General features: G+C 37.8%; 1 protein-coding gene across 1 annotated transcript in view; it reads right to left on the reverse strand.

The window, feature by feature from the left end:
- Positions 1 to 16,726, reverse strand: part of LOC108717039 (leucine-, glutamate- and lysine-rich protein 1) — a 77,395-nt gene that overhangs the window by 39,381 nt on the left and 21,288 nt on the right. The window contains exons 4-6 of the mRNA XM_018263764.2: positions 8,895 to 9,014; positions 6,766 to 6,941; positions 1,281 to 1,466 (exon numbers count right to left, since the gene is read on the reverse strand). Of these exons, the coding sequence (XP_018119253.1) occupies positions 1,281 to 1,466; positions 6,766 to 6,941; positions 8,895 to 9,014 (482 nt within the window). The remainder of the gene's footprint in view (positions 1 to 1,280; positions 1,467 to 6,765; positions 6,942 to 8,894; positions 9,015 to 16,726) is intronic.

The following is a 16,726-nucleotide window of genomic DNA, read 5'->3' on the forward strand; positions in this document are numbered from 1 at the left end:
ATTTTGAATATATGTTGTGAAAATGTTCAAATATCAATTCCATAAACTTGCATTATCTAGGTTGCTATTCTACATGAAGACGAAAAGATTTTTATGGTCCCATGCTTTCCTAATAGTCCATAAACTCTGCTACACACTTATAACATTGACATATTTTGAATGAACTCATCTAATAGTGCCCTTTGATTCGTCATCTAGTACAAACATCTAATGCCTCAAATTGTTATACTTCTCCTAATAAAAAGCAAGTAAAATAGTTTGACAGGATGTTTTAGAAATATGCTGACTTCTTTTATTTTACTTAAAATACAGCAGGGTTCAGTCTCAGTCTCACCCCGCTTCCAAAAACTGGGTTAAATTCATAACATATGAGAATCCAAGAGAATGTCTTTTAAATATTACATGAGATGTTCAGTTAGGTTGAGGTCTGGTGACTATGGGAAAAACAATGCAAGACAACAGTTCCTGCACTCCTTGAGTTTTAAATTGGCTTGGTACAGTTCTAAGCATGTTCAGGTTCATTGTTCTGCTGGAAAACAAATGATCACCACTTACCTGATAAACAGGTACTTGAGCCTGGACAAGTCACCATCCCCTTAACAGGCGAAATATTGCTACACATTTGCCTACATTCTCTATGATCTATTTCTGCTACAAATAAGTGGTAGGCTCTATACTGGTCAGAACCTACAGGTCAGTTCATAAATAAGTCTTAAAAGCCACTTATATCCCAATTCCAATCCCATATGAAGGGAACTCTCCCCAATACAAAATCATTACTAAGATGCAGTCTACACAATGAAAAGATATTAGCAACCAAGATAAAAATCAGTGTGTCCTCTAAAGATGAACAACAATCTTTCCTGCACAAATTTATTTTTGTCATGCTTCATATTCCAATGCTCTCTCTACTGAAGGCCATGGCACTGGCAAAATTTCTGAGAATGATACAAATTTTCTTTTAGGCCCATAGGTCATAGTTGTCATAATTGAATATTTAATGGGGCAGATTCAAATTGAAATGAAAAACTTATATCATCCATTATCATGTGAAAACTCTATTAAAGTATATGGGAAAATATGGAACTGAATTAGGAGGTGCAGGTAGATTTTTCTCATGTAAATAAAATCTTGCCAATATTATTTTTTTAAATGAAATTCCCTGTTAATCTACCTATGTCTGTTTCTACCAAGTTTCTGTTATAAGCAAGGCAGGAACAGTTCCAAGTCACTGAAGCATTGTACATGTAATAGATTCCATAACAATAATATCCTCTTACCAGACACCTGCATCTGCAGCTCATGACATCTGTTTTTCAGCTCTTTCTCACTCTCACGTGAAACTTTCAGTTGCTGAGATGTTGACTGAAGAGAGTCTGATGTGGCTTGTAGATCACTCACTAGGTTCCTTAAGGTAGAATTTTCTTTCTCTGATGCCCCAAGAAATTCCTTAAGGCTCATTAATTCTAAAGAGATTCAAATAATAGTAGCAGCAATAGTGTATTATTAGTAAAAGCAGTAATAGTGCAGTTAATATAATATCAAATAATACATGTCTGGAGATAGTACCATTTAAAGGTTCCCCCGAAAATGCAGTGTTTGTGATCCCGCTCTAATTTTCAGGGTTGGACTGGGCCGACAGGTTACCGGAAGAAATCATAGTGGACCCAACCCTTACGGATGCCACCCCAGGCACAATCCTGCCTCCCTGGGCCTCAGGATGGGGAATCAGTTTGCATCAGATGTACGCAATGTGGTTGGTTCCCAAGGGGGTTGCAGGGCCTCCACAGCTGAGAAGTGGGCCTCAAACACTGCTACACTTTGCCATATAAACCTCTCTTAGAAAATCATAATATAAAATACAGTACAAATAACTTTAGCACCCCCAATAACTGCTCTTTATGCATAGTTCCATCTATTGTACATTTTTTGTCTACAAAAACAAATGAAATACTGTAACTATTAATCTGAGAGGTTCCCTTAAAATGTATTGCAGACAATAATATTCAGTGTTCAGATATTCAGTGGCTGATTACTAGGGTCACCAATTCTGGCATCCAACAAGTGGTCTAGATGAGACACCAGAAGCTGGATGAAAAATGATCTTAGTGGAAAAAAGGAAACATAATACATATATTCTTGCAATCAATCTGCAGTGTTTGTCCTAATAAAGTAAATGAAGGTGCTATCTACTGATGATTATTAAAAGCAGAGTTTACCTTAATTGTTAAACTAATGGCAGGGAATGTTTGGGTTTTAAGCAGGAGTTAAGCTGGCCACAGACACAAAGATCCGATCGTACGAATCAACCTACGATCCGACTTCCCCATCTCCCGACCTGCCACTAACCATTCCGATCAAATAAAGTACAAAAGAACACATCAGCCGATGTTCTGTCCCTGACAGCAATCGTACGATATCTATGTCCGACAAAAGCTAGTGACAGTCTCCCTCTGAAAATCGTACGATCGGCAATACATGCAGAGATATTATCGGCAGCCGACAGAAATCTTTTAACCTGTCCGATTGACCAAATGACCAATCTCCACCGGACTAAAAATTACAGGGACTCTCCACACATGGTCCGAAAATCGTATGAATCCTCGATTCGTACGATCAGATCTTTGCGTCTATGGCCAGCTTTAATCTGTGAAGCAAGGTAGGTCAATTGGTCATTACTCTGTGTGGAGCACTTGTACAATAACTGTAAATGATCAACATCACATTTTATTGCTCCAAACAAAAATCTTGTCAGATCCTGTTTTATCAAAAGCAGAGCAACTGGGAACAGGCTGTTTCTATTCTATTTGTTCTAGTTTGAAGAAATTAACTATGCTGAAAAACTAATTCTTCTGCAGATTGCACACGTGCATGCGATGTTTTTTTTCCTGGCAAATAAATGGCACACAACTAAAGGGCATGTAACTGCATGCCCCTGTCGATCCACATTAGGGTATTTTGTTGTGGGGACAGTTGCATGCAATAAACTCACTGGTGCAAATTTTATTCCTGAATTTCTAGGCAAAAACTGTTGTGCCGGTGTGAGGCACAAGCAATTATGCTGAGAAACATGCAGCACTGTGGGGAAAATACATGGTGAATTGTTCAAGTTTTGTTTATTTGTGCAATGGTGAAGGAGATCATTTAAAATGTTCCTGAATATAGGGCTGAATAACTATATTTAAACATTTTCAACATAAAATGGAAAATTACTCAGCGTATACTTTGCTCTATAAAAGCAACATCTGCAGCTATTGTCAGGTGAAACAATTTCATGTGAGCGACAGAAGCTTTTTAAGGCTTAGTAATATTCTCATAAGCTGCACAAAAATAGAAAGAGCACATATTATCTCTATAAATAGTAAAGTGTACTAGCTATATATTCTCCCACTAACAACAGGCTTAGAGGGAACATAAGTATGTCATTCCTTTAAAATGTCCTTGGCAAACAGGAAGTGTTCCGATTATTCTGAGTATTGCCCGAGGGTGTGGTATATCCCATTTAATATGACATGCTGAAATGTTGCAAGGCAACTGGAAATTAAATTCTCAAACAGATTATGCACAATCGCGCATACACTGGGGCCTTCAAAATGGTAGAAGAGTAGTCTTTACCAGGCTTCAAATGACAAATGTACACATTTTCAGGATAACCAGATAAAGCATTTGTCTTGATAAAGCTTGCGGACACTGAAGTGATCATTGTTGCTACCTACTGTCAAATGGCCAATACTCAATCCTACAGTACTTCCTTCACATATTCACCGACTGCACTAGCTACAATTCGGAAAATAAAGAATAATTTACAGTTATTTCAAGAAAAGAACATTAATTGAAGATGACATCAGTCTCCAGAGTTGGATATTTGATAAACATTCTGCCGTTTGAAAGTATGATCCTTTCCCTGCAGAGCAGTTAGGGACCGTCTGAAGTTTCCTATCTGCAGTTGTCAGAGTAAGTAAAACGAAGGGGGAATTTCACTGCATACAGTCAGGTTTCTTATAAAAACGGTAGACATTTTTTAATGAAAGTATATTGGAGATAGATTTATTTTTCATTAAAGAAAGTAAAAATGGGATTTTATTTGTTTTCCTTTACATCCCCTTTAAGTCTGCTGTGTGTAAAGCCGTTTGTCACATCTGCAGGCAGGTTGAAAAAAAAAACGCATAGTACTGTAACAGAAACTCCCATGATGCATCCGTTCTTCACCAAGACCGTGGATTCTGCCTCCTTCACCAACTCTAAGGCTGCGCATGAGGATTAAACAGCCCTCGTGAGTGTGCTTTGTTAGCCTAAGGACATGCGATTCAGCCACAAACCTCTTCCACTTACCATCCCACTGGTATGCGCACACCAATAGCAACGCTTGAAAACGGTAAAAGAGCAGAGGGTAACAGGGGTTAACAGAGTTAATCAGCGCACAAGCTTTTCAGACATGCTCAAGTTCGTGGTGGGCATAATAATTTTGGCGCATGCGCACTAGATTCACTGGCACCATCTTGATTTTCAAGCAAAAAGAAAATGTCTGCGCTGAATAGGAATAAATAATATTTTACTGAACGAGGCAGTACAGCATGGAGTGATCTTTCAAATTATGGGGTATTTATAAAAATACTTTCCTTGTCCTTCAAGTAATTTGTATAAAAAGGCATTCAACCTCATGATTTAGTATATTCATGGAACTCCTTAGTGACTTATAATACCCCTATATTTCAAAATAGGTGGAACATTATTCACTATATATATATATATATATATATATATATATATATATATATATATATATATATATATATATATTGAAAAGAGAGTCAGCACACTCTGTATAATTTCAAGTGAAAAACAAGTGTTGGTTTATTCACACATCTCATCCGACGTTTCGGTCCCACATGGGGACCTTTCTCATCCTTGAGAAAGGTCCCCATGTGGGACCGAAACGTCGGATGAGATGTGTGAATAAACCAACACTTGTTTTTCACTTGAAATTATACAGAGTGTTCTGACTCTCTTTTCAATATTACTACAAACTTGGTCGTGCACCTCTGGCTTCGTTCTTTGACTGAGTGCAGGCACTGTCTGATACTATATATATATATATATATATATATATATATATATGTTTTAATTATATAGCACTACTTATGTACAAAGTGCTGTACAGCACAACAATAAATTAATAGAACAAACAGGGGGCATTACAATAATAAATACAAATAAATACAGAGAACAGTTACATTTAAGATTAAGGGACAGATTAAAGCTCACCACAGAAAAAGTCACTCACTTTCTATTCATTCCTATGGGATTTTTAGATGAATATTTAGCAGTAGGTGAAAGTTAGAGTTCACCATTTGATAAAAAAATCCCATTGGGATGACCAGAAAGTGGGGGAGTTTTTTTGTGGTGAGCTCTAATTTCACACTTTGATAAATCTGCCTCTAAGTGTTAAAGAGACAAGAGGAAGGATTTGCCTGCCCATTTTACAATCTAATATATATACACTGTGTGTATATATGTGTATACACACACATATATATTTAGCTTATCTTTCTTAGATCAATAACATTTAGGCATATGGCTGAAATAAATGGTAGTGCAATCTGGAGATTTACAAAGACTGTAATCACATACACACACATAGGGCTATGAAATATAATGCATATAATATAACACATCAATTCAGTAGATACAGTAGGCACACTGCACCTGTTAACCAATTTTCTAATTGTGCACCTATCTATTTAGACTTTTTGGGTCTATCTTTCATCCTCTTGGTAATTTTGTTGCAATTCTTTTGGCTATCCCTTGATATTCTTTATAATCCTTTTATTTAGCACTCAGACTCAAAGGAAAAGTCGCTGGAAACGAATGATTTCAAGCACTTATTCCTACTTACTTATTGCCTGATACTGAAGCACGCTATTCATTATACAGTTCTATTATTGCCAGATGATATTCGACGTTTTTGGCTCATTGATAATTATGTCTGTGTGCTTTAATCTTTTTTTCTAGTGAAGGTGTCAGCATTGCAGGACAATCTAAATGAAAGCCGGAGGAGAAAGAAAGCATTTCACAGATGCTGGCTGTTCCTCCTGATTTGTAAGTGATGATGGATTCAAATATGAACAAAGGAATTATTATATGTGTTAGTGAAATGATGTGACAGTGGTCAACACTTAAGAGTCATGCGATATTTTACTGACATATGAATCAGTGTAAGGAGAAAAGCTTAAGTACAAGACCATAAATAAAATGGAATAGATCAAAAATGGAGCATTGCTGTAACAGCTTACATTTGTTAAATATTGATGTGTAAGTCATTTTGATAACAGGCTCTAAGATTTCTGCATACTTAGTGGTACCCAAGTAGTGATCATGGAAGCTGTTGGTTTTCAGGTAGGAGGTTCCCAATTAACCACCCCACTCCAGGTCTGGGTATCTAGCTAAACTATGGCTCTTATCCCTCCCACACACCCCCATTGATCAAGCAATTTTCCCCTAAACCTGGTTGATCCACCTCGTTACTTCCGGCTTATCGAGATTGCACTTCTGGTTTTGCATAAGAGTCAAATAAATATTGCAAGTAAAGATGGATTATTATGTTGTTTTTACCCTACAAGATACATAGGTTGAGGTACTTAGGTTACAGATAACCATGGGTTGGTTTGCTTCTAATTTTTTTGTGTTTTTTTTTAATAAAAAATAAAATAAATAGAATACATATAAAAATACACCTTCACAACAGATATAAAAGTGACCACTCACCTGCTGTATGTGATTTGGATATTTCTTCTACTTGGGTAACAAGCTCCTTTCTAACAGATATCCACTTTTTTGAGGTATCATTCATATAGTTTTTAATTGTCATGTGTTCTGACTGTAGAGCTCTAAGCAATGACATGGCCTTTGACAGATATGAGCGCTGTTTAGTAGATTCTTCTCTGTTTAATTGAAAAAATAAATATATATATATATAATTTTGCTGGGGAATTTTTTTTGCAAATATTATCAGTAAGTAATCTGCTGAACTACAAGCTGTGAATTATATTGAAGAAAGACTGGTTTAACCATATAGCATATTTTAGGTGCATATGACGAGAAGCACCTTCGACTGCTTCAAACCTTAATTTGCATGTTTGAATTATTATTAACATGCATAATATCTTACATTTCAGCAAGATGCATTTTGATAAATTAACCTTGAAAGCAACATCTGCTGTAGATTGTAAATGGTCCTGCAGGGTTTAAAAGTTGTGTTATTTAAAAGTGAGCACACTTTGCTACTTCCCTTAAAGGGGACCCGTCACCCAAAAAAAACCATTCCAAATCCTATTTTATCACATTAGTCAAGCAAAATGAACTTTAATTACAATATATAAATTATTTGAATCTTGTTTCCTTCAGTCTGGGAATTCATAATTATAGCTAGCAAACAGGAGCCATTTTGTGGACAGTGTTATTAAGGCAAGTCTTGCATCATCTCAGAATCTTGTTTGTGCACCAGAATGTGGGACCCGACGTCCATTCCTATGCCCTGGCTACACAATTAAATGGTAAAGAGAATGGGGCAATGTGGGGAGAGCAGTGACATCTAGGAAGTGCTGAATGGAAAGTGAAAGTAATTGTCTGCCCCGCCTCTATGCCACTGGCATAGAGGAGGGGCAGACAATATTTGATTGACAGCTGAGATTTTTAAATGAGCTTACAGCAGCTATGAATGGTTTAATAAAAAATAGAATTTGGATTTCATGTCGAATTTTAAAAGGACTTTTATTATACAGATTTTTGTGTCTGGATGACAGGTCCACTTTAAGGGTCTGACCACACGGGCAGATTCGGATCTGCCTTCCCCTGCCTTCCACTGGCTAAAAAGAAAATCACCTGGGGGCAGGCACTCGGAGCGCTTCATTTTCCAAAGTCAACCCGAAGTTTCCTCGTGAGGCAATTCAAGGCGACTTCGGAAAACAAAGCTCTTCGAGTGCCTGCCCACAGGCGATTTTCATTTTAGCCACCAGAAGGCAGATCAGGGAGATTAGTCGCCGCGAAGAAGAGGAGATTTGTCACCTGGCGACTAATCTCCCCGTTTGGCCAGACCCTAAGGCCTCTGCAGGCTACAGTGGTTGAACAACACAAAATAGTTTACAAGCAGTTTTACTGACAAATTCTTATATCCTCCATATTCAGAGCAACATGCGTTTTAAGATTATTGAGGAAGTCAATTTATTTAGGAAATCTACATTCCCGCAAGGCATCTGTGAATGCAAAAAAAAGTCTCTTTAATCTATTTCTTTAGAGTATAAAAGGCATTTCATTTGATCTGCTGGGTAGCGAATGATCTGCAATGTATTAGCAGTCTTTTTTTTTCAAAGGAATTAAAACATCACTGAAAAATATGTTATCCGTCTGGATTTGTGTTGACTGTTAAAAAACACACACACACTGAAATAGGTCTGCCCCAACAGAAATAGCATTCAGCTGGGTAATAAATATCACTTGCAGACAATTCAGAACAGAAGCAGCCACATTTGCTATCCAAGGTATACCCTGCAGCAGTGCTTGTAAACTTCCACTCTAAACTAGCCAGACATTAAAAAATCAGACCCACTGGGAAAACTCTGAAGGTTTCCCATGGGCCACTTTATTATTTATTTGCTAAAAATGATCAACTCTGATTTGTCTTTATGTACTGTATTATTCTGCTTTTTTTCCTTGTGGCTTTGCTATGACAACAGAGCTTTGTGTTTTGGACAAGACATGTTAGAAAGCATATTTACTTTACCATATCATCGGTAGATACATTGTATTCACTTTGTTATGTTGACTTCAAATAGATGGATGCTAAAACAAGCCACTATTTATATTATAATAGCATCGCAGTGAAACTTTTTGGTTACCCCAGGATCTGCAGCTGATTATGGGCAGCTTTGACTTCTTCTTTGTAGTTTCTAAGTTCCTTTTTAAGGATCTCCAGCTCTTCTTCTCTTTTCTGCAGTTGCACACAAGCAACTCTCAACCTGCCAAGGAAAAAATAATAAATAAAAACAGGGCATTTATTGAAAAGCATTTTATTCATTAAAGCAATTCAGATCCTATACCTTAGAAGCCATTCGTTTTAATGAAATTACAAAATACTGCATTATTAGCGTCTATGTGACAAATGAGTGTTTTTAGATATACTTTTCAGAGTAACTAGTAAGGTAACAACATTTGAATTAACATAAAAATGCAGCTTAAAGGACAAGGAATGCACAATTCATGGGAGTGCCAAAATATGACCTACAGTGAACTATTGTCACAGGGAGAGTTTTTAGACCAGCTCTGCTCTCTTTACTGTTTTAATTTGTCACTTGTCATATACTTGGTGAGAAACCAGCATGGCTTGTGTTGCAGTGTTTGCCCAACCCTACTGGGTGCCACAATTAGGAGGAAACTCCTGGAGTTCAACTGCAGTAATAACCGCTTAGGTTTAACATGGCTATGTTTCCGTTGAAAAGTTCCCTTGATTCTAAGCAGGTTTTATGCTGAACAAAGCAATTAACTTCTTCCCCACCCCACTAAATATAAGAAAAGTAAATCAAGCTCTGGCTCTGGCAGCCCATTGTGCTTTCCATACGACATGCCACAAATATTTCATAAGTTTCTTATTACTCAAAGCATATGACTGAGTTGAAGGAATTACCTTCATAATATCAAAGTCTTAAGTTAATGTCTTAAGGTATGGAAAGGAACAGAAAACATACCACACATATTTTTTCTATAGAGCAAGCCCCAATTTCATATTGCAACATGATACGTGTTTGGAGCGGCACAGCTGAATTGTTCTTACACTGGGAAGAATTTGTTCAAGACGGCACAGTAAATATCAAACATTTTGTAAAATATTTTCTGGCTGTTACTAAGCACACCGTTGGTGACTAATGCTAGAAATATATGAGTTATGATTTATTAGCTTTTGTTTATTGCTTCAGCACAGACACCTAAAAACTGGTATAGCAAACCTTTAAAGGGGAAATTCACCTTTTCATAATACTTTAGCATGTTATATAAAGGGTCATTTGTATTTTCCTGGGGCACAGTTGCTAGAGCGGTAAGGGGCAGGATAGTGTCAGACTGAAAATATGGCATAAGGAATATGCTAGCCGAAACCTCTCTTTAACTCCTTCTATAGGGCAGGTGGTAAGGACAGGGCCCTGTTGTGGGCTGCACCTCCTGCCACTCCCTAAATTGTGTTTTTGAATGATATGAAAGTTAGGAGGCATGTAGCCTTAAACCCTCCCACCCCTAGCAATACAGGGCTGATTAACACAATCAACACTGTATTCCTGGAGCAAGAAGCAGATCTCTACACTTCGCAAAAGTAGGGTTGCCAACTTTTAGCCGGGCAGGGGGTGGGGCCGTGATGCAGAGAGGGCAGGCAGTGATGTTGGGGGCAGGTGCATGACACTGCAATCTGCAATTGGCCAATCGCCATGTCAGTCATAAGGAATCCTGCCCAGTTTTCCTTAATTGGAAAACCGGGCAGGCAGTTTTGACCCTGGCAGCCCTTCAAAATACCGGGCTGTCCAGGTCAAAACCAGACAGGTAGCAACCCTATGCAAAAGTGCAGGGACCTGTAGTTATACAAGTAAGGAATACACAGCGTGCAAAGTGCAAAAAAGACCAATCGTAGCCTTCTGCACTTTGTACACTGTGTTCTTCATGGTAACTGACCTAATCTAACCAACTACTCAATCAGTCTTCATCAATATTTTATGTAATCTCCTGCTGATCTTCCTTTGTAACTGCTTCCTGGTTGCTAGGGGAATCATGATATTTATGGCTTATTAACTTTTGTCTATTGCTTTAGTACAGACACTAGTAAGGCCTTTAAATGGCAAATTTATGTTTATATTACATTTTATATGTTGAGTGTAGACAAATCTAAGCAACTACCCAGTTGGCCTTTATTATATTTTGTATGGTTTATAAATATGTGTGTTTAGTTCCTATTCTGCCTATTTCCAGCCTCCAACTGAAAAAGCTATCTGGATCACTGACCACAACAAAAATCAACTGTGAGGGTTCAGTTTTTCTATTATTTTATTTTAGCATTCCATAATGCTGTCTGGTTGCTAGGGTTATTAAGCCCTACTAAGCAGTTGTGAGAGTTGCACAACAAAAAATGTAAATATTTAGCTTAACTGAGTGTCAGCAACCCTAGGGTTAACTAAATGCAGGAAGTGCACAGAAAGTGCAGTGGCTGAAACCACTTAATCTAGAAAATGAATAGCAAAATTGTTCAGTGGACCACTCAATTTTTTTTTTGGGGGGGGGGTTATAGTATACCCCTTTACACTCACTGCTCACATTCTAATTGGCTTAAATCCCACCAGAGATCTGTTGCAGTTATGCTGACCATGTGATTTAGCACTTAGGTCCTCTATCAGGTCAGGCACTGAGTTATACAAAATCAGCATGGGACCAGAGAACTTCATGTGCTGCCCAATGGCATATAGAAGTGACTGGCTGTTCTAGTTAGGTTAGCTTCTATGTTTGGGGGATAAAATAAGGGATCAAGGCCTTGTTTAATTCAAGCAAATCATTTGTAAGCATAGAACAAAGGTGAGATTATCACCCCAGAAAAAATTTGGCTGCATTTCCAAATGAAAACACCTTCACGTTCTCATAAGATTCCACTTTTTTTTTTTTTTTTTTGCTTAAACATCTCTAAAAAAATTTAAAAAAAACCTGTGGAGACTAAACAAGGACAAATCACCACATGTGAGATAATCTTGTTATTTGAGATGGGCCCTGAAAGGAACAGATAAATTCTTCATTAGAAGCCCTACCTAAAAATCGTAATTTTACTCCACGGAGAGATTATGTTATGTCCTGTGACTCTTTCTTGAATTACCACTGGTTCCCCTGCCTGATTACCATATGGCTGTCATTTAAGGAACTTTCATTGACTAGAATAAGTATAACTTGGTCAACACTGAAAAGTTTGTAAATTTCCCCTCAGGCAGCACAGTGTTATATAATTTTTCTTACCATTTGGTTTATTCTTGCTTGGACATGTCAAAAGTATAGCCCTGCAATTGTTATGAATTACAATACCCATCAACCTCAGGCTACAGATGTCCATCCAGAAACATAACAGTGACTTGGCATTGCACCGTAGCAAAGAAAGAGCATATGTGCACTAAAGATCTTACAAAGGAGAGATTTTAACAAAATAAACCTATCGTCCAGATCAGCATGTCCACTGATGTAACCTGTGTGTTTTCTGAAAACAAGACTGCATCTTCTGAAACATATAATGGAAAATATCTATCTGGGAAACTCAGTACAAATTCTTGAACAAAGATAAAGCAGAGGATAACTAACTCGGGACTAGGTAATAACATAAACAAAGTAAAATATGGATTTAACTCCATTATGTATCACAAGTACATATTATTATATATATTATGAGGCTCCAAACCAAAATAAGATTGCAATACCTAGAATATATCGCTGAATACAAAACATTGCATAAAATGCTTTGCTGTCAATATAAATTTATCCTGGGTTAGTAAGCATTATCTACAATGCACTGTATTATAGGTGAACTTCGGATACAGGCAATGTATTCTTAATTGTGTCTAGCTATGTCCCCTCTTGATGTCAAGTCAAGTGGATTTTATGGTCATTTCAACCATAAACAGTAAATAAAGTACATAGTAGAAATGAAATGGCGTTCCTCCAGAAGCCCCCTGGTGCTATACAACAACTCTAGTACACGGTCATGCAGGGCAAAGTGGACATTTCAGTTCCTTATGAATATATTCAGTTCAGTCCTTGGGAGTTGAGATGCCTGATGGCTTGTGGAAATAGACTGTTTCGCATTCTGGAAGTCAGCGCTCGAATACTGTGGTATCTTTTACAGGATGGCAAGAGGGTAAAGAGATCATGTGCAGGGTGGGTGCTATCCCTGACAATGCTGGTAGCCTTCTGGAGACAGCGGGTGTGGTAAATATCCATAATGGCAGGAAGCGAGACCCCAATGATCTTCTCCGCTGTCCTCACCACCCGCTGCAGGATCTTGCGATCTGATACAGAGCAGTTTACATACCAGGAAGTGATGCAGCTGCATAAAATGTTTTCAATAGACCCTCTGTAGAAGATAGTGAGAATGGGAGGTGGAAGGTGGGCTTTTTTCAGCTTTCGCAGAAAGTAGAGACACTGCTGTGCTTTCTTCACTATAGAGCTGGTGTTAAGGGACCAGGAGAGGTTCTCTGCCAGATGTAGCCCAAGGAATTTGGTACTCCTGACAATTTCCACCAGAGATCCGTCAATGTACAGTGGAGAATTATCCCCACATGTTCTAAAGTCAACAACTATTTCCTTTGTTTTGTTTGGATTCATAGACAGATTATTGACTTTGCACCAGTCCGTTAGCCATTTCAGCTCTTGTCTATATGCTGAATCGTTGTTCTTGCTGATGAGACCCACTACGGTTGTATCATCAGCGAACTTGATGATATGATTGGATCCATGACTTGCCACACAGTCATGAGTCAGCAGTGTGAACAGCAGTGGACTAAGCACACAACCTTGGGGAGCTCCTGTGCTCAGTGTGATGGTACTGGAGGTGTTTTTTCCCATTTGGACTACATGAGGTCTCTTGGTCAGGAAGTCCAGGATCCAGTTGCAGATAGAGATGTTCAGGCCCAGCATGCTCAGCTTAACACTCAAGTGCTGAGGAATGATTGTATTGAATGCTGAGCTGAAGTCTATGAACAGCATACGTACATATGTGTCTTTATTGTCTAGGTGGCTAAGTGACAAGTGCAGGGTAGTGGCGATGGCATCGATGTGCACTTGTCCACAAGTCATGGCACCAAAGTATACATCATATACTAGAACACAAAGTGATTTTACACACAAGGTGGCTCTGGCATATTGTATGTATTGAGAGAAGCAAGATGGAGGCAATACAACTTTATTATTGCCCAATATGCAGCCACCAGCTAAGGATACATCCATGTACTAAAAGCTACTGAGTAGCACCTTCTTCAAGCGGCAAAAGCCTTGATTCCTATGAAGTGGGAATCTTCTACAGCGCCTACGTACAGTATATAGAAAGGCTGTCTAAAGTAGAGGAGATCAGGTGGCTAGAGGAACTCACAAAAATATTTCTTAAAATGAGTCCACGCTATTGGAGAATCTGGTACCCCTGGATTCAATATAAACATATATGTAGAAGGTAGAAAGTAGAAGGTAGAAAACCTACACCTGGCTCTTGTTGAGCTCTCCAAGTTCTAGAATACCGTTCTGGACTGATCCTTTTGTATGGTATATAGGTATGATATGCTTTGGTACTAATGACTTGTTGTCAAAATCCTGCTACTCATATAAATAATTCTGGTAAATGTATTTGCTTTTGTCGGATCCCCTCCCCTTTTCTCCTTCTTTATCCCTTTAGTTTGTTATTCAAAATAGTAAATCAAGAATTAAAAAAAAATTAAAGCTACTGAGTGTTAAGGTTATTCTTATTGTCTGATTCAAATATAATTGTATACCATCCTTTTGCATGGTATATAGTTATGATAAGCTTTGGAAGTAATGATTTGTTGTCAAAATCCTGCTACTGACATAAATAATTCTGGTAAATGTATTTGCTTGTTTCAGATCCCCTCCCCTTTTCTCCTTCTGTATCTCTTTACTTTGTTATTCAAAATAATAAATCAAGAATTAAAAAAAATAAAAGCCACTAAGTAACAGAGAGAACATTTACAATGGATGAGCTAAGTCATATAACCTGGCAGAGAAAACACAAATGCCATTACCATCTAGTACTATAAGTGCCCATTGTCAGTGACTTCAATGGCATCACTATTTCTCTGCCCAACAAGCAATCAGTACAGTTATAGCCTCTACAGTATATACATTGTAAGTTCTTGAGAGCACACCACTTTCTACTGTTTGTACCACTTTGATGCTAGAGTTCGTAACCGATATTAGCCATAAATATGTTTGAAAACAGATCAGTTATTCAGGGGCAAGACTATTTTTTGTTGGCTATGAAAAATATTAACAGTAATAAGGGAGAATATCATCTCCCCCACCTATAATAGAAAATGCTATTTATAATACAGAATATAGGCGCAATAAGTGTTTTTTTTCCCAACATTGATGAGCAAAATTGTACATGTGTGGCAAAAACATATTGAGGAATATATACAGTGAAATGATATTAACTTGAGGCAGAAAAAAAAACACCACAGCAGAAATGTACACAAAGATACTGCTTGTAAATAATCAAATAATACCCTCAGTTGGTTGTATGGAAAGGACAGTTTTATGGTTAACTTAATCCCCACTCAGGACATATAGCTACTTTAAGGTTACATAGTTAAATTGGGTTGAAAAAAGACAAAGTCCACCAAGTTCAACCCCTCCAAATGAAAACCCAGTATCCACACACACCCCTCCATACTTTCACATAAATTATATTTAGCCATATCTATACTGAAAAAACGAATGGTGCTGTTACCTCAAACAAACTGCGAAAAACCTTTATGTCGAAACCTTGTGATGCACCTCCGCCGTGTGTGCTGCTGAATAAGTCCACAAATATAAAGTTCGCAAGGATCGACCAAGACTGCAGGTTAACTGCTCAAGCTTTAGTGTTAACTGCTCAAGCTTTAGTGTTTATTGTTTAACACAATTTAAACAATAAACACTAAAGCTTGAGCAGTTAACCTGCAGTCTTGGTCGATCCATATCTACAGTATACTGTGTTTAGTATCACAATAGCCTTTGATATTCTGTCTGTCCAAAAAATCATCCAAGCCATTCTTAAAGGCATTAACTGAATCAGCCATCACAACATCACCCAGCAGAGCATTCCACAACCTCACTGTCCTGACTGTGAAGAACCCCCTACGTTGCTTCAAATGAAAGTTCTTTTCTTCTAGTCTGAAGGGGTGGCCTCTGGTACTGTGATCCTCTTTATGGGTAAAAAGGTCCCCTGCTATTTGTCTATAATGTCCTCTAATGTACTTGTAAAGTGTAATCATGTCCCCTCGCAAGTGCCTTTTTTCCAGAGAAAACAACCCCAACCTTGACAGTCTACCATCATAATTTAAGTCTTCCATACCTCTAACCAGTTTAGTTGAAAGTCTCTGCACTCTCTCCAGCTCATACATCCCTTCATTATATCCCTCTTAAGGACTGGAGTCCAAAAACTGAACTGCATACTCCAGATGAGGCCTTACCAGGGACCTATAAAGAGGCATAATTATGTTTTCATCCCTTGAGTTAATGCCCTTTCTTATGTAAGACAGAACTTTATTTGCTTTAGTGGCCACATAATGACACTGCCCAGAATTAGACAATGTGTTATCTACAAAAACCCCTAGTTCCTTCTCATTTAAGGAAACTCCCAACACACTGCCATTTAGTGTATAACTTGCACTTATATTATTTTTGCCAAAGTGCATAACCTTGCATTTATCAACATTGAACCTCATTTTCCAGTTTGCTGGAAAATTTCTATTACCTGTAACCCAATATTTGGAACATCTGGTCTTCTGGGATGTGTTTTATCCCAAGTAAGGACAAACTGAAGGTAAGTGGCTTTATTTGTTATTGGACTCCTTTCCAGAAATGTTTACAAGACCACTACGTATAGTGATTTGAAGTTGAAGCAGGATACATATTTACCAACCTTAATTTTTTCCTAGCTACATGATTAATGTAC

The sequence above is a fragment of the Xenopus laevis genome, chromosome 5L, assembly GCF_017654675.1.
Source record: "Xenopus laevis strain J_2021 chromosome 5L, Xenopus_laevis_v10.1, whole genome shotgun sequence".
Classification (NCBI taxonomy): Eukaryota; Metazoa; Chordata; class Amphibia; order Anura; family Pipidae; genus Xenopus; species Xenopus laevis.